The 26,761-nt window shown below is 47.5% G+C and overlaps 1 protein-coding gene and 1 long non-coding RNA gene across 3 annotated transcripts in view; one reads left to right on the top strand and one right to left on the bottom strand.

Annotated features, from left to right (window-relative positions):
- Positions 1-2,720, top strand: part of LOC135049940 (uncharacterized) — a 78,675-nt gene extending 75,955 nt beyond the window's left edge. For both annotated transcript variants that reach the window (XR_010241515.1, XM_063955967.1), the window contains exon 4: positions 1,887-2,720. Coding sequence is in view for 1 of the 2 variants with exons in the window: in XM_063955967.1 (XP_063812037.1) it covers positions 1,887-2,179 (293 nt within the window). In the remaining variant the exon portion in view is untranslated. The remainder of the gene's footprint in view (positions 1-1,886) is intronic.
- Positions 1-26,383, bottom strand: part of LOC135051347 (uncharacterized) — a 182,084-nt gene extending 155,701 nt beyond the window's left edge. Inside the window, exon 1 of the long non-coding RNA XR_010242197.1 lies at positions 26,331-26,383. This is a non-coding gene — a long non-coding RNA (uncharacterized LOC135051347). The remainder of the gene's footprint in view (positions 1-26,330) is intronic.
- Positions 26,384-26,761: the final 378 nt, after the last annotated feature.

Raw genomic sequence — 26,761 nt, 5'->3', positions numbered from 1 at the left:
ACGGTTGATTGCTTCGTTCGCCACCGGGTTACTAAAGGTAGTTGTTAGTGGCGTGGATAATAGAGGAACTATCCCGCTTGCCTAGCTCCTCTCCCTGGTGACGTGGCTCCTCCTCCTGACATCATAGGTACTTTAGGCCACTTTGCTCTAGCATCTACCATTCTATAATGGTGCAGGCTATTAAAGACACTATGCAGCCCTTATTACAAGCACAGGCAGCTCAATTTGCACTGGCAATACAGCAAGTCCAAGTACAAGTTAAGCAGTTGCAAACTACTTTGGAGGTAATGGAAAATAGAGTGGGGGTAAATTTTCAAGATAGTCCCTGACTAAAAGTTATGAGAAAGACAGACAGTTACCAGACATGGAATAAATTAGACGATCTTGAGAAGATCGTGTCGTAACAACCTGAGGATACTGGGCATTCCTGAGACTGTTAAAGGACCAGCATTGTACCATTTTCTGAAGGCCACCCTGCCTACACTTTTGGATATAGAATCCGTTTGCATGGATTTTGTGATTGAGCGTGTGCAATGGGTGGGCCCGGTCAGAGACCGCAACTTCTCACGGCCAAATGTGGTCATTTTTTGATGTCTAAGTTACACCCACAAGGACGCCATCTGGTTGGCTTCGCACTGTAATAGGGACTTATGCTTGGAAGATTCTAAAAACAAATTGCTGCTCTTCTAGAATTATTTGGTGAAGGTCACCAAGGCCCGGAAAGCCTTCTCACCAATCTATTCCCAGCTTATTAAAGAGGGACATAAGTTTGCTCTTTTATATCCGGCCAGACTTCGTATAGTAAACGGCTCCTCCTCCATTGACTTTACTACGGCGGAAGACGCAGAAGATTTCATCCGGGAACGCAGAGGTGACACCAGTATTGATCATCCGGACGCAAAGGATGATGATGACATTTGAGTGATTCGTCAGCACTTTTCAAATTGTGATTGCACTTCAACTACTGACTTTTTTTACCATCCTGATTTTTCTTTTTGATATTACCGCCATAGTCCGTTGCTGTCTTACCTGCTCTGCCACGTAATGTATATTAATATGCATAATGCCTCATATTTTATATGTATACTACTTTTCTTTTCTATGTATTTTTCATGCCATAGTGTTACTGTCTGTATTAATGCACACTGAGTTTTTCATCTGGGATACTGTAGGGCCTTACGGGGTTTATTGCCTGAATGGGATAGTCGGGGCAGGCCAGGGGCTCCATCTGCGCATAATTGATTATTGTCCACCGATACCTGTAACTGCAACATTTCTCTCACAATAAAGGTGTAAAAATTACGTTCTTTTGGGGCTGATTCAATAAAGATTGAAAATTCTGCTAATTAGCAGAATTTGCAATCCTTTCGTTCGCATGCTGGGGGCCGCCCATCGCAGGGCAAGGCCGCCCAGCATGCTGACCGCCGCCTCCCCCCCCCCCCCCCCCCCCATCCTTCGTCAAGCAGAGATTGCGATTGCAAGTTGCCAGGAGGCCCACCGCCATGTTTCTGATCGCAGCGGCTGCGTGTGACTTCACACAGCCGCCGCGATCACACCCACACTACGTCTCCACCTAGGAAACGGAGCGTTGCCGCCCTGCGACCGCCTCTGCTTGATTGAAAGGCAGAGGCGATCACATTTTCTGCGGCCCCCCCACAGAAAATGCGGGTGCAGGGTGGGCTCTGCGCATGCGCACGCATCTTTTTTTGTAATTTTTGTGGTTGGATCGCGTTTTGCGATCCAACCTGAATTAGGCCCTTTGTTCAGAAATCTGTTCATTGCCGTTATTTTACCCTGCATACACATCAGAAGTGAAATGTTTTAATTGACCTGTAGCATAATCCTAGAAGCATGCAGTCTCACTTACAGTGTTTGCTGTTTTCCAGACTCTTCCCACTTCTCTCTGGATTGTCTGATTTTCTTCAGGGGCCAAACTCTTTTCCACGTGGGTGAATTGCTTGGCGAAACGCTGTCATCCAACCCCTGGGGACAGTCCACCTCTCGTGAATTCCAACTCGCTCTGGCCGAAGACTTCTGCTGTGTGAAGAGGATCCGGCTGCCCAGGTGGCCAGGACATGTAGACTCATTCAGTGTGTGGAAGAGAAAGAATCCACAGTTTGTCCTCTGTGATGGGGCACATTTCCAGTATGTGGAGACACAGTTGGAAGAAGACGAATAACCACAATGTTTTGTCTACAAAGAGTCACAATCTAGAGTCAAGACATCTTCCATGGTGGTGGCAGAATGTGACTAGGTCTTCGCTTAAGCAGTGTTCTACCTACTCTACCTCCATCAATTCCTGCAAAAATCTTCCATCGCCGCCAGTGCTTGTTCTATTATGAATGTAGTTCTTATTCCAGTGCTGCAAGAGAACCAGAAGCTTAATAGGTGGCTTCAGTTATGGAAGGGTAGAAATGTGCTCTTCCATTTGGAAATTCAGATTCTTCGGTCTTATAGACGGTTATCATGTAAATGAATAGATCCCTATGGGAAAGGTGCTTTCATCCACATTGAACATCATAGATAGTCATACAGTGTTTTTATGTACTTCAGTTAATGATCAGTGAGGGGGCAGCTTGTATTGGGGGTGGTTGTCCTAAAGTGGGCAGCCCTTTAAGGTATCGGTCAGAAATGCAAACACCAAATGCTTTATGTAAATGTGAGTTCTCCGTTGTGACAGTTTATAAAAGAAAGATACAGTAAATATATGACTTGCTGAAGACTGCTTTTTTATATATCAATACTGTGGCTTCACACCCTTAAATTGCATATTTATTCTGTTTTCATGTGTACTGTATGCTATAATAGATCCAGGACATCAACCACAGTCCATTTGGGATTATCGAGGTTGCATTATGCCAGTGACCTTGTTCGTTTTTGTATACAGTTACCCGCAGCCCTCACTAACTATTCCTCATGTGATCCAACCATTCATCCCAATCATTTACAGATACGATCTAACCAATATAACCACCAAATTGGACAGAAGTGCAGTATTTGTGGGACGCGGTTATAACAGGTTCTGCCTGAATATGAGCATGATCAGGTCATATGGTCAACAGCGACAATATCAACATTTTATGCAATGTCTATGGTGTCAGAATGTCGACATGTTCACAGTGTCTTCATGTGAAATGTTGGCATTCTGGGGATAGGGGTCAACATGTCGATGGGCACCATGTCACATCCTCAGAATGTCGAATGTACAGTGACTTCAGGAAAAATGTCGGCATTCTGAGGATGCCGCCGATTAGGGTAAGGCTGCAGGAAGGGGGGAGGTCAGGGTTAGGGATTAGAATCAGGGATATGGAGAGTACCTACTGGAATGCTGCTCATCGGACTCCTGCGCCAGAACTGCATGTCAGATTACCGCTGGGATCTAGAAGTACTGCTGGAGACTCTGCAGTAGCCGGGATCAGATAAGTGACCCATGGGCCACAAGGGACTTTAGGTCATTAACTTATCATGTCGACATGTCATCCATGTAGACATGCTGGACGTTGACATGGTTACTATCGACATGCTAAAGCAATGCATTTCAACATGGTAAATGTCGATCTAACATACCAAAGTTGTGAGCAGCTTTATACATATTGTGTAATGCTATCTTTTAACACATAGGAGGAGATGTACTAAGTCGTGGAGAGAGCTAAAATACCAGCTCCTAACTGCCATGTAAATGACAGGAGTTGATTAGTTGGTAGTTTATCTCTCTCCACTTTATCACTCTCCAAGGATTAGTACTGTACATCTAGCCCATAATAACATGACAACTTTCATCATCTTCTTGTACTTTATTTGTAGGTGCTAGCTCACTCACAAACATCAGCTATACACTTTTATTGATTCTTTTTTTTAAATGTTGCTACCATCCTCAAAGAGCAAATCTAGCTATAAAACGCTGTAGCTTCCATTGCTAGATGCAGGTAGTGGCCTGGAGCATTTAATGTGTTTTATGCAGATACTGTAAACCACACAGTAAAAGCATGGAACATTACTGTAATCTGACAGAAATGTAATGATGCATAAGGAAAGTATGTACTACGTAAACATGACTCATACATGTACCCCCGTTGGATATGTTGCTCATTGTTTTCCTAGCCAGCCTTTGGGCAATCCATACTGTCTTCATATAGCATAGTCTCTTATTTTTAAGCCATATCCCAAAATTATTCGTAGCTGTTCAGCATTTTCACTCTGCACCTAAATGAAGTCAATTCTTCAGATATACAGTAGAGCCTGATACAGGGATTGACTGTCTTCAGATTTTCACAGAGATTTTTTATGTGTGTTGATCTGTAAATGTGCAGATCAGGTCCTGCTTCGTTGGAAGCAGGGCGTCTGCAGACGTCAGGTGAGTGACAGTCTGCAGCCGTTTGGGGGTGAGGAGAGTAAGACAACCCCTAATTTGTTTGCAGAATACACTTATGAAGCCATTGGAGCAATTCCTTTCAATAGTGAAACAACTGACTTTTAAGGGGGATGCGGTCAAGATCCCGCCGGACGGAATCCCGGCAGTCGGAATACTGACACCGGGATCCCGACCGGCACAATCCCGACATATTCTCCCTCTGTGGGTGTCCACGACACCCATAGAGGGAGTCAAGGGGTTTGCGTGGAGCGCACAGTGTGTGTATCTTGTTTAAGAGGGCTGCTGGTATCTGAAGCGTTGTCCAGACTCAAAGGCTAGTGTTTTTGTACAGGTTTTGGATACCTGCGCTCACCCTCTTTTTCTCACATGCTCCCCCTCTATTTGGTGTTTGTATGTGAGAAAAAGAGGGTGAGCGCAGGTATCCAAAACCTGTACAATAGGGAGGGAGAATAAATTAGTGTGCTGAGCGTAGCGAGGCACCGTTCCCGCAGCGAGCCCGCAAGGGGCTGCATTGCACTCGCTCCCCTATCGGGATTGCGCTCGCTCCCCTATCGGGACTGTGCCGGTCAGAATCCCGACCGGCGGTAATACGTACTGATCCCTTATAAGGTAATATAATATAGCAAATACATTAATTTCTATTCATAGGTTTCTTCATTCCTATTATACATTTATATCTAACATATAGGGCAGGATGTAATGAAGTCCAAGTTCGGCGGCCATGCGGGATGCCGGCCGAATCCAGACACTTTTTTTAAAGGTCCAAAAATTTACAAGGCTAAACGATGCCTTGTAAATGATTGCCCTTTTCTAAAAAAAAGTCTGCGTTCGGCCAGTGTCCCGCACAGCCGCCGAACTTGGACTTCATTACATCCCAGGCCTAGTTGCTGTTTTTTGTATTTTTTTTCTTTACCCCAGATTTAATATTTCTCTATGTAAACATTTTTATCTAATATATATATTTTACATTTACATTATTTTTATTACATTTATTTAAAAGAAAATGGTTACTAGTCCCCTTCAGTTTTGCTTTTTTATTGTTTGTGTTATAGAAAGTTTGCCTTTAAAGTGCTGCTCTAAATTGTACAAGTCAAAAATGATTTGGGCCAAAATTGTTTCTCCAGGTGAGGTGTGAATGGGTGCTTATCATGTGCTATTTGTGGGGAGCAGCACAGCAGGTCTCCCTGCATTAGAGACTGTTTAGGCCACTGTCCTGCTGAGGCTGGTGGAGGCAGGGTGAGGTCTCTATTTTATTTTTAACATTATGATTTTATTTGCAAATGGCAAAATATGGTGAGGGAGGTGGGGGGCCTAGGTGAGGTTGGAGCTGCCTTGTTTGCCGCAAAGCATCAAGAGTGGTCCTGATATACTGTAAAAAGGATGGAGCCAACAGTGAAGTGATACAGTGTGTATATGATAGGCAGGCTGCTGCTAAAGGGCCCTACACACTTAAAGATTTCACTGAAAGATATGAACGATCTCGTCAACACCCCTTGGAGGCTCGTTACTGTTGCTCACCTGCGAGACCTTTTTGAATTCTATGACCAAGATCTACCTTACTAGGTAATTTATATTATTACATAGATCTTCCAGTTTCCTACATTCATAATTTGTGCTGAAACCTTTACAAATTACTTATTTATTCTTTTAAATTATAGGTGTGTAGTGCATCTAATTAACTACTATTTTGACTAGTAGGTTTGTTGCCTGTAGGCAGAGGTGATGGTGTGCTGAGAGATGACGTAGGGGGTAGTTAATGTTTTGACTGAGAGACAACACAGGGGGTGTCGTGTCTGTGTGTGTACCCAGAGGGGGCACTAGTGGGTCAGTGGTGGTGCGGTGGAGGAAACGAGGAGGCTGCAATAAGTTCCTGCGCATGTTTATAGCAACTGGAGCAAATGGCAATACAGAAGGTTTTTAGCAAGGAAGTTGACAGAGGTATAATAACAGTCACAGGTAATGGGCTGGGCTGGAAACCAGTGTGATTAGCAAACAGCGATGATCGGCCTGGAAGCCGATGGTGAACATCGATGGCCGGCTTGGAAGCCAGTGGTAACAGGATCAATATGCAGTAAGTAAGTAATTCAACCTATGGCAGTGTATACAGACAATAAGTAACTCCGGTAATCGGTCTGGAAACCGTCAGCAATAGATTCACACAGTTAGTAAATATGTACAAAGTCCACAGAGCCAAGTAAGGCTATAGCAGGAGACAGCTGGTAAATTACAAGCTGGTTGTTTAAAGTGCTGGATGCAAAAGCACAGTGCTGAATGCAGATTAACAACACACAGGTGAGAATAGTAAGGCAGCACCTGGAGAGAGTCTCTTACTGCATGTAGAAGTGGAAGCAGACTGTGGAAGGAGTTGTAGCAGAGCTGGATGGCTGGTGCCTGTAGTTCCACTGAGAAACTGGAGCTAGGAAATCACCGGAGACTGGAGACTCTGTGCACTGGATGTGACGCATTGTTCAAGGCGATGAAACTGAGCCGATGTTCTGGATTTCTACCCCCTGGTCAGCAGGCATTGGATGCTTGAATCGTGTGTGCAGACACAGCGCAGGATTGGGTGTTACAGGTCAGCTGATCGCAAGTGTCATGGCGGCGCCCATGCTGTACAGATGGTGAGCACACAGCGGGGTTCACGCTGAATGGACTTCAGGGTACACAGTGATAATGGGTACTGTGCTCTGCGGACAGGATACTCATGCAGCAACAAACTGGGGCCGTGACCTCCGGAGGACTGCGTACCAGCGTGCTGGTAAGTGAGATACCACTGAACGCTGATTCCTGACAGGGGGAGATGATGGTGTGGCTGAGATGCAGGGGGGAATGGTGTGGCTGAGAGACACAAAAGGGAGATGGCACACCCTCCAACATTTTACACATAAAAATTGGTACAAATTTTTCCCCATACTTTCAATGGAAGTTTGGAGAGCCAAAAATCGGTACAGACCATACAAAAAGGTACTGTACCTATTAAAAAGGTACAATTGGAGGGTATGAGATGGTGTGGCTGAGAGACGCAGGGGACAGGATGTGACATAGGTTACACGAGTCTGGTTGAAAATCTCTTGTATGATGCTGACCGTGTTAATATTCCTACACAAACAGGCGTCTTCTGGATTATGTGATCTCCTACATGAATAGCGAATAACGACTGAAGACACCATTTAAGTGGCGCGGTCCGAACGAAGGAGGCGTGCCCGGACCGTTGCAGAGGCGGGTTGCGGCGGCTGTGTGATGTCACACGCAGCTACTGCAACCAAAAACATGGCAAGTAGCCGTCTGCCTTCACATCTAGGCTGCGTAGGCAGAGGGCTACTCTAAACATGCGAAAGCGCATGTCTGCAGGGAGGGGGGGGGCTAGATACGGCCTGTGGGGCGGACTTACCCTGTGCTGGGCGTCCCCCTGCATGTCAAAGAATTTGATCGTAGATGTGCGTTTTTACGCACATCTACGATCAGGTCTGAATTACCCTCTAAGGGCCCGATTCAGACCTGATCGCTGTGCTGCTAATTTTGTTGTTCGGTGATCAGATAGTTGCCGCCCAAGGGGAGTGTGAAATGTCCCTCAGTCATCGGACAGCTGCAAATCCGTTCGCAATTCACCATCGTATGGTTTTTCTAGTGTGTGCAGTCTGTGCGCAGCCCAGGACTTACTCCTGTAGTGCGAAAAGAACAAGCTGATTGGGAGCCGGAGCTGACGTCACACACCCTCCCAGAAAACGCTTGGGCACACCTGCGTTTTCGCTGACACTCCCACAAAACAGCCAGTTACCACCCCTAAACGCTCACTTACTGTCAATCAGCCTGCATTTGCATAGCACTCAAAAAAAGACACAGGATTTTTTGCAGTTTGGCCTTGCGCCTGCGCATTATGATCTGTACACATGCGCAGTCGTTTGATAATCATCTGCTGTGCGATTTCACACAACAGCGATCAGGTCTGAATTAGGCCCCTAGCTCTATCTGTCGATGTTTTAGAATGTGTCCGTGAGTAATGAATACACCTGTGCACCTGTTAGGTGACCTGCGAAACATGAACTGTGTGGGGTCCTGAAGACCGAGTTTGAGAACCACTGTCCTAGAAGATAGTGGCTGGAATCTTATTGGTTGCTATGGTCAACGACTCCACTTCTATAAACCCGCACTTTAGTAAATATATCCCCTGTGGTGATGATTGGAAATAATTACAGAAGATCTCTGATATACTACCTGAATGTGATTTATTGCAATAATGTATAGCAGTGTAGTAGCAGACATATTACACTATACAAATTCTCTCCTTTTTGTCTTTAAGCTATCTTCGAAGGCGCATAGGTTCTGGTGGATCGAAGCAAGAATCATTTTGAATTTATATAATAGAAAAAAAATACGTTTTATTTGTTGAAGGAGAGGTGCAAAAATGAAATTCAAACTTGGCCCCCCCCCCCCTGCGTGAAATCATTCTGGCGCCCCTGATTGGCAGGTCTGTAACACCACATCATGTCTAAGCTGCACCTTTTGAAAGAGATTCCAATATATATACGTTGATAAATTCCAATGAAGATCAATTCACACTATAATAATAATAATAATGATAATAATAACGGAAGACCGCCTTCAGAGTAATAATTTATCTTATTCCGCATGAATATATAGCCCTTACTCTGTGAGTTTCTAAATCTAAACCAACTGCACATGGATCAGAATCAAAATGCAGCAAGAGATGATCCCTATGTTCTTATACAGAACAGACCCTGCACTTAAATTATACAATATAACATAATGCAAACATAGCTCTTGTCTGCCACCAGAGTATGTATACACATTTATTTTCTGGTTTATGTTACATGGCAATGAGAAAAATGTGCATTTATTATATACATTACTGGAATATAATACAGATAAATGGCTGTCATTAGACTTCAGTATATTACAAATCACACTGATCACAATACAGTGTTATAAGAACAGGTCCGCAATGGGAAAATTGATATGGGATCAGCAAATGATTCATAGCTTCAAGTGATTTCAAGGGAATACTTTGTTTTATTCGATTAACCAGGTCTAAAACCCTGAAGTACGTCCATTGACTCATTTAGCATTCAGTGGCATGCATTCCCTAACAACTGACAATTGCTACTGAATGACTTTATCATGAGTAATGGGGGAGTTGTATACATGGTGACCACCAGTTCTGCCTCTACTTCTGCACAGCATCAAGTGGCTGTAGAGTAGCTTGCTATAAAGTAACCTGCATTCATTACTTTACCACAGAGAAATAAAAAAATCAATGTTTCAAGACTATTATGTAGTAATATTTTTCACTCGGTGTGCATTAGGGAACATATTGTTTTTCCTACACAGAATTACCCCTCCCTTTTAGCACCTGAGTGACATTACAATCTGATTGAGCAGCTTTCCATTTTGTGCATTGTATTTAGAGAGGCATGGATGGGTCAGCATTAGGAGGGATTGCTGACTCCAGAGTGCCATAGGGGAAGCCAGGGGTATCTCCAGGTAAGCTGGCTCTCAGATGCTGTAGGAGCCATTACCATGTGGCCTTACACTGGGAATTTGACCCAGACATATTTGTAATTATTTATGGGGTGGGTGTGGGGTGCGGTGGCCCCTGTGTCGGTGTGGCTGGGCTGCTTCAGGTCGGCACACCCTAACACTTTATTAACACTTATGATTTTCCCTATCATTTTGTATATATTATTTTAATCACACCACTTACATAGCACTTCTGTGCTTCTTATTAACCCTTATTAATTCTCACCTGTGTGCTGACCTGGGGTGGCTGGCCTGTGCCGACATCATGGGGTCCTGCACCCCGGACCCATACCTAGTATTAGGGACCCCCAGTGACGGAGAAGCCTTGTCGATTGGCCTGGGGGCTTAACCCTATATCTGCAGATATACGCAACTAAGATCTCCGTATTATCTGACTATTATGTAGTAATATTTTTCACTCGGTGTGCATTAGGGAACATTGTTTCTCTGACGTCCTAGTGGATGCTGGGGACTCCGTAAGGACCATGGGGAATAGACGGGCTCCGCAGGAGACTGGGCACTCTATAGAAAGATTTAGGACTATCTGGTGTGCACTGGCTCCTCCCCCTATGACCCTCCTCCAAGCCTCAGTTAGATTTCTGTGCCCGGCTGAGCTGGATGCACACTAGGGCCTCTCCTGAGCTCCTAGAAGAAAGTATAGTTTAGGTTTTTTATTTTCAGTGAGACCTGCTGGCAACAGGCTCACTGCAACGAGGGACTAAGGGGAGAAGAAGCGAACCTACCTAAGTGGTGGTAGCTTGGGCTTCTTAGGCTACTGGACACCATTAGCTCCAGAGGGATCGAACACAGGACCCGACCTCGTCGTCCGTTCCCGGAGCCGCGCCGCCGTCCCCCTTACAGAGCCAGAAACAAGAAGGTGGTCCGGAAAATCGGCGGCTGAAGACTTCTGTCTTCTCCAAGGTAGCGCACAGCACTGCAGCTGTGCGCCATTGCTCCTCATGCACACCACACACTGCGGTCACTGATGGGTGCAGGGCGCTGGGGGGGGCGCCCTGAGCAGCAATAATAACACCTTGGCTGGCAAAACTAACACCATATATAGCCCCAGAGGCTATATAGGTGTATATTAACCCCTGCCAGAAACGATAAAATAGCGGGAGAAAGCCCGCCGAAAAAGGGGCGGAGCCAACTCCCTCAGCACACTGGCGCCATTATTCCCTCACAGCTTCGCTGGAAGGAAGCTCCCTGGCTCTCCCCTGCAGTCCTGCACTACAGAAAGGGTAAAAAAGAGAGGGGGGGCACAATTTAGGCGCAGTATATATATATTATAGGCAGCTATAGGGGAAAACACTCTGTATAGTGATATCCCTGTGTTATATAGCGCCCTGGTGTGTGCTGGCATACTCTCCCTCTGTCTCCCCAAAGGGCTTTGTGGGGTCCTGTCCTCTGTAAGAGCATTCCCTGTGTGTCTGCTGTGTGTCGGTACTGCTGTGTCGACATGTATGATGAGGATAATGATGTGGAGGCGGAGCAAATGCCTGTGAATGTGATGTCACCCCCTGCGGGGTCGACACCAGTGTGGATGGACTTATGGAAGGAATTACGTGACAGTGTCAGCTCCTTACATAAAAGGTTTGACGACATAGCACAGCCGGCTACTCAGCTTGTGCCTGTCCAAGCGTCTCAAATGTCATCAGGGGCTATAAAACGCCCGCTACTTCAGATGACAGATACAGATGTCGACACGGATACCGACTCCAGTGTCGACGATGATGAGACGAGTGTACCCTCCAATAGATCCACCCGTTATATGATTGAGGCTATGAAAAATGTATTACACATTTCTGATGATACCCCAGGTACCACAAAAAAGGGTATTATGTTTGGTGAGAAAAAACTACCAGTAGTTTTTCCTGCATCTGACGAATTAAATGAGGTGTGTGAGGAAGCGTGGACTTCCCCAGATAAGAAATTGATCATTTCTAAATGGTTAATGGCTGCGTATCCTTTCAAGCCAGAGGATAGGTCACGCTGGGAAACACCCCCTAGGGTAGATAAAGCGCTGACACGCTTATCAAAGAAGGTGGCACTACCGTCTCCGGATACGGCCGCCCTAAAAGAACCTGCTGATAGAAAGCAGGAAAGTACCCTAAAAGCTATATACACACACACTGGCATTATATTGAGACCCGCTATTGCATCAGCTTGGATGTGCAGTGCTGCTGCTGCGTGGTCAGACTCCCTGTCGGAAAACATTGATACCATGGATAGGGACAATATTTTGCTAACGATTGACCATATAAAAGACGCGGTCTTATACATGCGTGATGCACAGAGGGATATTTGCCGGCTGGCATCAAAAATAAGCGCTATGTCCATTGCCGCCAGACGGGGGTTATGGACTAGGCAATGGTCAGGTGATGCCGACTCCAAGCGGCACATAGAAGTTTTACCCTATAAAGGGGTTGAACTTTTTGGGGAAGGTCTTTCAGACCTCGTTTCCACAGCTACTGCTGGGAAATCGACTTTTTTGCCACAGGCTACCCCACAGCAAAAGAAAGCACCGTATTATCAGGTACAGTCCTTTCGGCCCCAGAAAAATAAGCGGGCTAGAGGCTCATCCTTTCTGCCGAGGGGCAGAGGAAGGGGGAAAAAGCTGCAGCACACAGCTAGTTCCCAGGAGCAGAAGTCCTCCCCTGCGTCCGGTAAGTCCACAGCATGACGCTGGGGCTGCTCAGGCGGAATCGGGAACGGTGGGGGCACGTCTCAGGTTTTTCAGCACACAGTGGGCTCTCTCACAAGTGGATCCCTGGGTCCTTCAAGTGGTATCTCAGGGGTACAGGCTGGAATTCGAGACGTCTTCCCCCCGCCGTTTCCTAAAATCTGCCTTGCCGGCAACTCCCTCTGCCAGGGAGGCAGTGTTGGTGGCTATTCAAAAACTGTATTCACAGAAAGTGATTGTCAAGGTACCCCTCCTTCAGCAAGGAAAGGGTTACTACTCCACAATGTTTGTGGTACCGAAACCGGACGGTTCGGTGAGACCCATCTTAAATTTAAAAGCCTTGAACACTTATATCAAAAGGTTCAAGTTCAAGATGGAATCGCTCAGGGCGGTTGTTGCGAGCCTGGAGGAGGGGGATTACATGGTATCCCTGGACATCAAGGATGCGTACCTGCATGTCCCCATTTACCCTCCGCACCAGGAGTACCTCAGATTTGTGGTACAGGACTGTCACTATCAGTTCCAGACGCTGCCGTTTGGGTAATCCACGGCACCGAGGGTCTTTACCAAGGTAATGGCCGAAATGATGATACTCCTTCGCAAGAAGGGAGTTTTAATTATCCCGTACTTGGACGATCTCCTGATAAAGGCGAGGTCCAAAGAACAGTTGATAGTGGGGTTGGCACTTTCTCAGGAAGTGCTACAACAGCACGGCTGGATTCTAAACATTCCAAAGTCACAGCTGGTCCCGACGACACGTCTTCTGTTCCTGGGAATGATTCTGGACACAGACCAGAAAAAAGTGTTTCTTCCACTGGTAAAAGCCGAGGAATTGTCACCTCTGGTCAGAGACATCCTAAAACCAGGAAAAGTGTCGGTACATCAATGCACACGAGTCCTGGGAAAAATGGTAGCTTCGTACGAAGCAATTCCATTCGGAAGGTTCCACGCAAGGACGTTCCAGTGGGACCTGTTGGACAAATGGTCCGGGTCCCATCTCCAGATGCAACAGCGGATAACCCTATCGGCCAGAACCAGGGTGTCGCTGCTGTGGTGGCTGCAGAGGGCTCATCTACTAGAGGGCCGCAGATTCGGAATACAGGACTGGGTCCTGGTGACCACGGATGCCAGCCTTCGGGGCTGGGGGGCAGTCACAAAGGGAAGAAATTTCCAAGGACTGTGGTCAGATCAGGAGATTTCTCTTCACATAAATATCCTGGAGCTAAGGGCCATTTACAATGCCCTAAGCCAGGCAAGACCCCTGCTTCAAAACCAGCCGGTACTGATCCAGTCAGACAACATCACGGCGGTCGCCCATGTAAACAGACAGGGCGGCACGAGAAGCAGGATGGCGATGGCAGAAGCCACAAGGATTCTCAGATGGGCAGAGAATCATGTGTTAGCACTGACGGCAGTGTTCATTCCGGGAGTGGACAACTGGGAAGCAGACTTCCTCAGCAGGCACGACCTCCACCCGGGAGAATGGGGACTTCATCCAGAAGTCTTCCAAATGCTGGTCAACCGATGGGAAAAACCACAGGTAGACATGATGGCGTCCCGCCTCAACAAGAAGTTGACAAGATATTGCGCCCGGTCAAGAGACCCTCAGGCGATAGCGGTGGACGCTCTAGTGACACCATGGGTGTATCAGTCGGTTTATGTTTTTCCTCCTCTACCTCTCATACCCAAGGTACTGAGAATAATAAGAAGGCGAGGAGTGAATACCATACTCGTGGTTCCGGATTGGCCAAGAAGAGCTTGGTACCCGGAACTTCAAGAGATGCTTACAGAGGACCATTGGCCTCTGCCGCTCAGACAAGACCTGCTGCAGCAGGGACCCTGTCTGTTCCAAGACTTACCGCGGCTACGTTTGACGGCATGGCGGTTGAACACCGGATCCTGAAGGAAAAGGGTATTCCGGAGGAAGTCATCCCTACCCTGATCAAAGCCAGGAAGGATGTCACCGCAAGACATTATCACCGCATTTGGCGAAAATATGTTGCTTGGTGTGAGGCCATGAAGGCCCCGACGGAGGAATTTCAACTGGGTCGATTCCTGCACTTCCTGCAAGCAGGGGTGACGTTGGGCCTCAAATTGGGGTCCATAAAGGTCCAGATTTCGGCTCTGTCGATTTTCTTCCAAAAAGAACTGGCTTCACTGCCTGAAGTTCAGACTTTTGTCAAAGGAGTACTGCATATTCAGCCTCCTTTTCTGCCCCCAGTGGCACCTTGGGATCTCAATGTGGTTTTGGCATTCCTGAAATCACATTGGTTCGAACCACTTAAGACTGTGGATTTAAAATATCTCACGTGGAAAGTGGTCATACTGTTGGCCCTGGCGTCGGCCAGGAGGGTTTCAGAATTGGCGGCTTTGTCTTGTAAAAGCCCTTATCTGATTTTCCATATGGATAGGGCAGAATTGAGGACTCGTCCTCAGTTTCTCCCAAAGGTGGTCTCAGCTTTTCACTTGAACCAACCTATTGTGGTGCCTGCGGCTACTGGGGACTTGGAGGATTCCAAGTTGCTGGACGTAGTCAGGGCCCTAAAAATTTATATTTCCAGGACGGCTGGAGTCAGAAAGACTGACTCGCTGTTTATCCTGTATGCACCCACCAAGCTGGGTGCTCCTGCTTCTAAGCAGTCTATTGCGCGCTGGATTTGTAGCACTATTCAGCTGGCGCATTCTGCGGTAGGCTTACCGCAGCCTAAATCTGTAAAAGCCCATTCCACATGGAAGGTGGGCTCATCTTGGGCGGCTGCCCGAGGGGTCTCGGCTTTACAACTTTGCCGAGCAGCTACTTGGTCGGAGGCAAACACGTTTGCAAAATTCTACAAATTTGATACCCTGGCTGAGGAGGACCTGGAATTCTCTCATTCGGTGCTGCAGAGTCATCCGCACTCTCCCGCCCGTTTGGGAGCTTTGGTATAATCCCCATGGTCCTTACGGAGTCCCCAGCATCCACTAGGACGTCAGAGAAAATAAGAATTTACTCACCGGTAATTCTATTTCTCGTAGTCCGTAGTGGATGCTGGGCGCCCATCCCAAGTGCGGATTGTCTGCAATACCTGTACATAGTTATTGTTACAAAAATCGGGTTTTGTTGTGAGCCATCTCTTCAGAGGCTCCATTTGTTATCATACTGTTAACCGGGGTTCTTATCACGTGTTATATGGTATGATTGGTGTGGCTGGTATGAGTCTTACCCGGGATTCAAAAATCCTTCCTTATTGTGTCAGCTCTTCCGGGCACAGTTCCTAACTGAGGCTTGGAGGAGGGTCATAGGGGGAGGAGCCAGTGCACACCAGATAGTCCTAAATCTTTCTATAGAGTGCCCAGTCTCCTGCGGAGCCCGTCTATTCCCCATGGTCCTTACGGAGTCCCCAGCATCCACTACGGACTACGAGAAATAGAATTACCGGTGAGTAAATTCTTATTTTTTCCTACACAGAATTACCCCTCCCTTTTAGCACCTGAGTGACATTACAATCTGATTGAGCAGCTTTCCATTTTGTGCATTGTATTTAGAGAGGCTTGGATGGGTCAGCATTAGGAGGGATTGCTGACTCCAGAGTGCCATAGTGGAAGCCAGGGGTATCTCCAGGTAAGCTGGCTCTCAGATGCTGTAGGAGCCATTACCATGTGGCCTTACACTGGGAATTTAACCCAGACATATTTGTAATTATTTATGGGGTGGGTGTGGGGTGTGGTGGCCCCTGTGTCGGTGTGGCTGGGCTGCTTCAGGTGGGCACACCCTAACACTTTATTAACACTTATGATTTTCCCTATCACTTTGTATATATTATTTTAATCACACCACTTACATAGCACTTCTGTGCTTCTTATTAACCCTTATTAATTCTCACCTGTGTGCTGACCTGGGGTGGCTAGCCTGTGCCGACATCATGGGGTCCTGCACCCCGGACCCATACCTAGTATTAGGGACCCCCAGTGACGGAGAAGCCTTGTCGATTGGCCTGGGGGCTTAACCCTATATCTGCAGATATACGCAACTAAGATCTCCATATTATCTGACTATTATGTAGTAATATTTTTCACTCGGTGTGCATTAGGGAACATATTGTTTTTCCTACACAGAATTACCCCTCCCTTTTAGCACCTGAGTGACATTACAATCTGATTGAGCAGCTTTCCATTTTGTGTATTGTATTTAGAGAGGCATAGATGGGTCAGCATTAGGAGGGATTGCTGACTCCATAGTGCCATAGGGGAAGCCAGGGGTATCTCCAGGTAAGCTGGCTCTCAGATGCTGTAGGAGCCATTACCATGTGGCCTTACACTGGGAATTTAACCCAGACATATTTGTAATTATTTATGGGGTGGGTGTGGGGTGCGGTGGCCCCTGTGTCGGTGTGGCTGGGCTGCTTCAGGTCGGCACACCCTAACACTTTATTAACACTTATGATTTTCCCTATCACTTTGTTTATATTATTTTAATCACACCACTTACATAGCACTTCTGTGCTTCTTAATAACCCTTATTAATTCTCACCTGTGTGCTGACCTGGGGTGGCTAGCCTGTGCCGACATCATGGGGTCCTGCACCCCGGACCCATACCTAGTATTAGGGACCCCCAGTGACGGAGAAGCCTTGTCGATTGGCCTGGGGGCTTAACCCTATATCTGCAGATATACGCAACTAAGATCTCCATATTATCTGACTATTATGTAGTAATATTTTTCACTCGGTGTGCATTAGGGAACATATTGTTTTTCCTACACAGAATTACCCCTCCCTTTTAGCACCTGAGTGACATTACAATCTGATTGAGCAGCTTTCCATTTTGTGTATTGTATTTAGAGAGGCATAGATGGGTCAGCATTAGGAGGGATTGCTGACTCCATAGTGCCATAGGGGAAGCCAGGGGTATCTCCAGGTAAGCTGGCTCTCAGATGCTGTAGGAGCCATTACCATGTGGCCTTACACTGGGAATTTAACCCAGACATATTTGTAATTATTTATGGGGTGGGTGTGGGGTGCGGTGGCCCCTGTGTCGGTGTGGCTGGGCTGCTTCAGGTCGGCACACCCTAACACTTTATTAACACTTATGATTTTCCCTATCACTTTGTTTATATTATTTTAATCACACCACTTACATAGCACTTCTGTGCTTCTTATTAACCTTTATTAATTCTCACCTGTGTGCTGACCTGGGGTGGCTGGCCTGTGCCGACATCATGGGGTCCTGCACCCCGGACCCATACCTAGTATTAGGGACCCGCAGTGACGGAGAAGCCTTGTCGATTGGCCTGGGGGCTTAACCCTATATCTGCAGATATACGCAACTAAGATCTCCGTATTATCTGACTATTATGTAGTAATATTTTTCACTCGGTGTGCATTAGGGAACATATTGTTTTTCCTACACAAAATTACCCCTTCCTTTTAGCACCTGAGTGACATTACAATCTGATTGAGCAGCTTTCCATTTTGTGCAAATTATAATGTCACCCATCAGTGGCGTAAGTTTGTCCCAGTTGCCCGGAGGCAAGAAAAATATTGGTACCCGCCCTATATATCATCCATGAGCCAATAAGATGCCGTTTTGAGATCAGAGTTAAACCAAACCCGCTCATCTCTAATTCTAACTACAGTATATGAAGCTACTACAAAACCGTTGCAACTAGGCAGATCTATGTAGGAATCCAACCACACACTACATAGATCTGCTCAATCACTCACAATGCTGATTATTTATCTGACAATTAATTTGCAAGTGTCATATCCAGGTTTAGAACCCACAGCCTATTACACTGGAAGCATGCACCTTACTAATGGAGATATCTGCTCTTGAATAGGAAGTATGAGAATTCTAACTATATGAAGTTACTTGTAATTGTCAGAGAAATAACTTCATATAGTTAGAATTGTCATGTTTCCTTTATACGAGCAAATAGCTTCATCAGTAAGGTGTCTGCTTCCAGAGTATCTGTAATAAAGAGGGTGTGATGTGTAAGGTGCAGTGACTAGTGGGGAAGTCGGCTACGGAAGAGATACCGGCTGCTGTCAATTAACTTAATTGATTAATGTTACTGAACACACGGAACAGGAGGAGAGGTGCCCCCCTTCAAAACAGGAGCCCGGCGGCAGCTGACTCCGTTACCTCCCAGAGTTCTGCCTCTGTCCCCCATCAATCCCCCCAACTTCACCTCACTTAACTATAACCATATTTTGTCCCTCGGTAGTGCCCCAATTCATATTATGCCAAATAGAACTGAGGGTGTACAGTATTTTATATAGATCATGTACAATTTACTGCATTGTGTTGGTTCACTCACTGACCCTAATGACTGACATAAGGGTGTGCCACACCCCATACCCTAAGTGCGCACAAATATGGGAACCAGTGAAAACACCAAGGGCCTGAAGCTAAGTTGTACGTGATCTGCATTGCTGCTTGGATGTAGCAGCAATGAGAAAATATGCTGGCCTTGGCACACCTTGAAAAAGGGGCCGACATGCCTCTGTTGACTAAAATGGTCACCTTCCCTTCCCTGACACTGTGCTCTATGGCTACTGGACATAACGCACTCCACTGACCATCAGAGTTGTTTGCAAACTATCAACAGTTCCAAATATATTTTTAAGCTTCCACTATAAAGAATTTTGAGGTTTCTCCTGCAAGGTCCACAGTAGTATCCACAGGATATACATTGGGATATGAGGTAGCATCAGCGGAATGGCACTAATGATCAAAAGCTTTCGGCCTCCCAGAATGCAATGGGCCAGTCTCCTATATCCCCGCCTCCTGGCTCAGGTAATTTAGTTTTTTGTTTGGTGTGAAAGGAGCCGGACCACGGTCTAGGGCTGCTGATTTTTTTTGCAGCCATAAGCTTTTCTTTAATTTATTGTTATAGTCTTATTCTATTTGAGTGATCTTTCAAAAAGCGTCTTATATGCACCTTAGAAAGAGTCGCTCCAACAACTCTCCGCCAGGTCACGAAAACATTAACCCATGTGTACAGTGCTGTTTCGGCGGGCATCAGTGAGGATGTACTAGCAGGTCCAGCAAATGTTACCAGGCTGTGACCGGAGAATGGGGAGAAGGTAAGGCATCGGTTCTGCTTAGCGGGTTAAGACGCGAGACACAGCCGCACTGTTTTTGGGAGGAGACTAACGAACAGTCGTTGACGCGGCTGCCACCTTGGGTGCACCAGCGCTAGGCCTCAGGGATCATAGGCTCCTGGGATTAGTAAGAGGCCGGGATCCCTGGGGTTGATGTCAGCAGTGGGGAGGAAGGGGCTCCCCTAGTCGCCCCTCACCCCGGTTCATGACCAGTTTCCTCCGAGTTTCCCGCCATCAACTGATTTCCCGCTAGATATCTAACTGACCCAGTCGCAGTATAGACAGCTGTGTTACTCGTGCGTTTGTGTTCACTTGGGCGTCTGTGTTCACTATTTGCGTCTGAATCCACTCAGCATTTGATAGTGTATAGATCGATCCTGAAAGCGTGGTTAAGTCTCCCTGTATCCCGTTCTCCTGAGGTAGGTGATACAGCACTTAGGTGTCTATTTACTAAGCCTTGGATGGAGACAAAGTCGCTGGAGATAAAGCACCAGCCAATCGGCTCCTAACTGACATGCCACAGGCTGTGTTTGAAAAATGACAGTTAGGAGCCGATTGGCTGGTACTTTATCTCCAGTGACTTTAGGGAACATTTACTAAGCAGTGATAAGAGCGGGAAAATTGAGCCAGTGGAGAAGTTGCCCATGGCAACCAATCAGCACTAAAGTAACATCTATAATTTGCATACTATAAAATTACATAGAGCTGCTGATTGGTTGATGGGGCAACTTCTCCACTGGCTCACTTCTCCGCTCTTATCACTGCTTAGTAAATGTCCCCCTTTATCTCCATCCAAGGCTTAGTAAATAGACCCCTAAGCCTCTACCTACCATTGGAGTATGAGTAGTTGGATAAGTGCCTGATGCATATGAGTCTTGTAAACTATTACTGCTGTTTCTTTCGCTGTGCGACTGAATATGTTAAAGGTCCTATATAAGATAATGCCATAATTTGTGTCTCCTACATACCTGAATTGTATCTGTAGTTGAATATATGCTCATATTGCTTATTATACTAATGTATAACTTGTGACTGATTGCTAGAGCGGCTGCTGACCTTTACTATACTATACTATATTTCTGTCAGTTTTGCTGTCCTTTGTATATACCGATCCTCAATGCTGGTGCAAGGCACGGAGGTATCGTATTGTATATCACTTTGGTAATAAAGCAATAACTTAGCTTATGAATAGCGTCTTCAGTCTGATGATTCTTAGATGCAGAAACAGTAAAAGAACATTCCATTGCATGAACGTGGTTTATAAACATTGCTGCATCAGCAATCATAACATTCAAATAAGCAGCATGGTGGCAGAGCCCAAGGGTTAGGTGCTGTGGTAGGGTGTGGGGAGTAGATGATGGTATAAGTGCAGGAAGGAAATGTACCCGGGGAAACAGGGCCCTGCTTGTGAGAGATTACACTGTAAAGGGGAGGGGCAGAGTGATGGGGAGGACAGAGAGAAAGAGCATCGATGTATATATACAGTGCCGTTTCTTGCGGCGGGCGAGCTGTGCAACCGCACGGGGCGCCCGCCGCGGCACCTCCTGAGCACTTTCAACACCCCCTCCCCTCTCCTCCCGAGTGCCCAGCTCGGGGGTCGGAATTTCGCGGAATGACGCGTTTGCGTCGTGACGTCACGACGCAATTGCGTCATTCCGCGAAACCCCGCCCCCCCGAGCTGGGCACTCAGGAGGAGGGAGAAGGGGGAGCCAAGATGGCCAGTGCTGCGCAGACGAGGGAGAGGCGGCTGAAGAGCGAGAAGAACCGCTTCAAATGTAAGTCAGCCCCTCTCCCTCTCCCTCTCTCTCTCTCTCCCTCCCCCCCACCACCACCTGCCATACTGTGTAAAATGGGCACACTTGTCTGCCGGAATGTGTAAAATAGGGACACTTGTCTGCCGGAATGTGTAAAATGGGAACACCTGTCTGCCGGAATGTGTAAAATGGGGACACTTGCCTGCCGTAATGTGTAAAATGGGGACACTTGCCTGCCGGAATGTGTAAAATGGGGGCACGTGCCTGCCGCAATGTGTAAAATGGGGACACTTGCCTGCCATGCTGTGTAAAATGGGGGCACGTGCCTGCCTAAATGTGTAAAATGGGGACACTTGCCTACCATGCTGTGTAAAATGGGGACACGTGCCTGCCGCAATGTGTAAAATGGGGACACTTGCCTGCCATGCTGTGTAAAATGGGGGCACGTGCCTGCCGCAATGTGTAAAATGGGGACACTTTCCTGCCGCAATGTGTAAAATGTGAACACTTGCCTGCCGTACTGTGTAAATTGGGGGCACGTGCCTGCCGCAATGTGTAAAATGGGGACACTTTCCTGCCGCAATGTGTAAAATGGGGACACTTTCCTGCCGCAATGTGTAAAATGGGGACACTTTCCTGCCGCAATGTGTAAAATAGGGACACTTGCCTGCCGGAATGTGTAAAATAGGGACACTTGTCTGCCGGAATGTGTAAAATGGGGACACCTGTCTGCCGGAATGTGTAAAATGGGGACACTTGCCTGCCGTAATGTGTAAAATGGGGACACTTGCCTGCCGGAATGTGTAAAATGGGGGCACGTGCCTGCCGCAATGTGTAAAATGGGGACACTTGCCTGCCATTCTGTGTAAAATGGGGGCATGTGCCTGCCGCAATGTGTAAAATGGGGACACTTGCCTGCCATGCTGTGTAAAATGGGGGCACGTGCCTGCCGCAATGTGTAAAATGGGGACACTTGCCTGCCATGCTGTGTAAAATGGGGGCATGTGCCTGCCGCAATGTGTAAAATGGGGACACTTTCCTGCCGCAATGTGTAAAATGTGAACACTTGCCTGCCGTACTGTGTAAAATGGGGGCACGTGCCTGCCGCAATGTGTAAAATGGGGACACTTTCCTGCCGCAATGTGTAAAATGGGGACACTTTCCTGCCGCAATGTGTAAAATAGGGACACTTGCCTGCCGGAATGTGTAAAATAGGGACAATTGTCTGCCGGAATGTGTAAAATGGGGACACCTGTCTGCCGGAATGTGTAAAATGGGGACACTTGCCTGCCGTAATGTGTAAAATGGGGACACTTGCCTGCCGGAATGTGTAAAATGGGGGCACGTGCCTGCCGCAATGTGTAAAATGGGGACACTTGCCTGCCATGCTGTGTAAAATGGGGGCACGTGCCTGCCGCAATGTGTAAAATGGGGACACTTTCCTGCCGCAATGTGTAAAATGTGAACACTTGCCTGCCGTACTGTGTAAAATGGGGGCACGTGCCTGCCGCAATGTGTAAAATGGGGACACTTTCCTGCCGCAATGTGTAAAATGGGGACACTTTCCTGCCGCAATGTGTAAAATGGGGACACTTTCCTGCCGCAATGTGTAAAATGGGGACACTTTCCTGCCGCAATGTGTAAAATGGGGACACTTTCCTGCCGCAATGTGTAAAATAGGGACACTTGCCTGCCGGAATGTGTAAAATAGGGACACTTGTCTGCCGGAATGTGTAAAATGGGGACACCTGTCTGCCGGAATGTGTAAAATGGGGACACTTGCCTGCCGTAATGTGTAAAATGGGGACACTTGCCTGCCGGAATGTGTAAAATGGGGGCACTTGCCTGCCGCAATGTGTAAAATGGGGACACTTGCCTGCCATTCTGTGTAAAATGGGGGCACGTGCCTGCCGAAATGTGTAAAATGGGGACACTTGCCTGCCATGCTGTGTAAAATGGGGGCACGTGCCTGCCGCAATGTGTAAAATGGGGACACTTGCCTGCCATGCTGTGTAAAATGGGGGCATGTGCCTGCCGCAATGTGTAAAATGGGGACACTTTCCTGCCGCAATGTGTAAAATGTGAACACTTGCCTGCCGTACTGTGTAAAATGGGGGCACGTGCCTGCCGCAATGTGTAAAATGGGGACACTTTCCTGCCGCAATGTGTAAAATGGGGACACTTTCCTGCCGCAATGTGTAAAATAGGGACACTTGCCTGCCGGAATGTGTAAAATAGGGACAATTGTCTGCCGGAATGTGTAAAATGGGGACACCTGTCTGCCGGAATGTGTAAAATGGGGACACTTGCCTGCCGTAATGTGTAAAATGGGGACACTTGCCTGCCGGAATGTGTAAAATGGGGGCACGTGCCTGCCGCAATGTGTAAAATGGGGACACTTGCCTGCCATGCTGTGTAAAATGGGGGCACGTGCCTGCCGCAATGTGTAAAATGGGGACACTTTCCTGCCGCAATGTGTAAAATGTGAACACTTGCCTGCCGTACTGTGTAAAATGGGGGCACGTGCCTGCCGCAATGTGTAAAATGGGGACACTTTCCTGCCGCAATGTGTAAAATGGGGACACTTTCCTGCCGCAATGTGTAAAATGTGAACACTTTCCTGCCACAATGTGTAAAATGTGAACACTTGCCTGCCGTACTGTGTAAAATGGGCCACGTGCCTGCCGCAATGTGTAAAATGGGGACACTTTCCTGCCGCTATGTGTAAAATGGGGACACTTTCCTGCTGCAATGTGTAAAATGTGAACACTTGCCTGCCGTACTGTGTAAAATGGAGGCACGTGCCTGCCGCAATGTGTAAAATGGGGACACTTTCCTGCCGAAATGTGTAAAATGGGGGCACGTGCCTGCCGCAATGTGTAAAATGGGGACACTTGCCTGCCATGCTGTGTAAAATGGGGGCACGTGCCTGCCGCAATGTGTAAAATGGGGACACTTGCCTGCCATGCTGTGTAAAATGGGGGCATGTGCCTGCCGCAATGTGTAAAATGGGGACACTTTCCTGCCGCAATGTGTAAAATGTGAACACTTGCCTGCCGTACTGTGTAAAATGGGGGCACGTGCCTGCCGCAATGTGTAAAATGGGGACACTTTCCTGCCGCAATGTGTAAAATGGGGACACTTTCCTGCCGCAATGTGTAAAATAGGGACACTTGCCTGCCGGAATGTGTAAAATAGGGACAATTGTCTGCCGGAATGTGTAAAATGGGGACACCTGTCTGCCGGAATGTGTAAAATGGGGACACTTGCCTGCCGTAATGTGTAAAATGGGGACACTTGCCTGCCGGAATGTGTAAAATGGGGGCACGTGCCTGCCGCAATGTGTAAAATGGGGACACTTGCCTGCCATGCTGTGTAAAATGGGGGCACGTGCCTGCCGCAATGTGTAAAATGGGGACACTTTCCTGCCGCAATGTGTAAAATGGGGACACTTTCCTGCCGCAATGTGTAAAATGTGAACACTTTCCTGCCACAATGTGTAAAATGTGAACACTTGCCTGCCGTACTGTGTAAAATGGGCCACGTGCCTGCCGCAATGTGTAAAATGGGGACACTTTCCTGCCGCTATGTGTAAAATGGGGACACTTTCCTGCCGCAATGTGTAAAATGGGGACACTTTCCTGCCGCAATGTGTAAAATGGGGACACTTTCCTGCCGCAATGTGTAAAATGGGGACACTTTCCTGCCGCAATGTGTAAAATGTGAACACTTTCCTGCCACAATGTGTAAAATGTGAACACTTGCCTGCCGTACTGTGTAAAATGGGCCACGTGCCTGCCGCAATGTGTAAAATGGGGACACTTTCCTGCCGCTATGTGTAAAATGGGGACACTTTCCTGCCGCTATGTGTAAAATGGGGACACTTTCCTGCCGCAATGTGTAAAATGGGGACACTTTCCTGCTGCAATGTGTAAAATGTGAACACTTGCCTGCCGTACTGTGTAAAATGGAGGCACGTGCCTGCCGCAATGTGTAAAATGGGGACACTTTCCTGCCGAAATGTGTAAAATGGGGGCACGTGCCTGCCGCAATGTGTAAAATGGGGACACTTGCCTACCGTGCTGTGTAAACTGGGGACACTTGCCTACCGTGCTGTGTAAAATGGGGTCGCGTGCCTGCTGTAATGTGTAAAATGAGGACTTTTTTTTTTTTATCGTGTGGTGGCCGTGATGATGAGATCAGATGAGGCCACACCCATCTTAACAAAGCCACGCCCATTTTAACGAGGTCACGCCCCCTTGCCGGGAGCGCTCGCGCCGAAGGCACGCGCTTACTTTTCCTCTTAATATCTATGGGGGGGGGGGATTTTTAAATCTCGCACTGGGAGCCAAATTGGCTAGACACGGCCCTGTATATATATATATATATACATATGTGTATATATATATATATATATACATATACAGTCACTGCCAATGCAGAATAATAAGTAATATGTAGGGTCTGGGGGGACCTGCCATAATAAGCATTGTAAGGGATGGGCATTCATATATATATATATATATATATATATATATATATATGAAATTGCCTTATTTATCAGTATGCCCCCTCCCCTGATTGATGCAGGCCCCTGTGTCCAGCAATACTAATAGCAGGCTGGCGCAGCAAATACCCAGTCTTTTGTATTTCTCCTGCGCGCGACCCGAGCCTCCCGACTCCTCTTCTCCCTCGTGAGTGAGGTCATGATGCACAATGCGGAGAAGGCACTAGCGTGTGCGCTAGCAGCACCCAGCACTGCTGGCAGGCAGGGCCGGTTCTTGCCCTTTCGGCGCCCCGGGCAAAATTTAGGGGCGTGGCTTAACATGGGGGCGTGGTCAGTCACGCCCCCCATTTGTAGCGCCGCTGGGGGAAAAAAAAAAAAAAAAGTATACTTACTGTACCCCGCTCCTGTTTCCAGACCCTGCAGACCGGCGCCGCTCTTCTCCTCGGATCTATGGGAGAGACGTCAGTCATGACGTCTCTCCCATAGCACAGCATAAGCGCTAGAGGTCAATTATGACCCCTAGCGTCTATGCCACAATGCTGTGCGGTGCGCGATGACGTCATCGCGCACCGCACACCAAAGGTCCTCTCCATGAAGGGAAACTAGACGCTTAGCGTCTGATTCCCTTCAGAGCGGGGGAGGACCAGCGCCACGAAGGGAAACCAGACGCTTAGCGTCTGGTTCCCTTCTCACAGCGGGAGGGGGGGCACAGCGGGGGCGCACACTGACAGTGGAGGATCTTGCCATGGTGCGGCGCCCTCCGGATGGCGCCGGCGCCCTCCGGAAGGCGGCGCCCCGGGCAAAAGTCCTGCTTGCCCGTGGC

Source organism: Pseudophryne corroboree, chromosome 2 (genome assembly GCF_028390025.1).
Source record: "Pseudophryne corroboree isolate aPseCor3 chromosome 2, aPseCor3.hap2, whole genome shotgun sequence".
Classification (NCBI taxonomy): domain Eukaryota; kingdom Metazoa; phylum Chordata; class Amphibia; order Anura; family Myobatrachidae; genus Pseudophryne; species Pseudophryne corroboree.
Note: the sequence above shows the minus strand (reverse complement) of the source record. Positions and strands in the feature narration are given on the sequence as shown.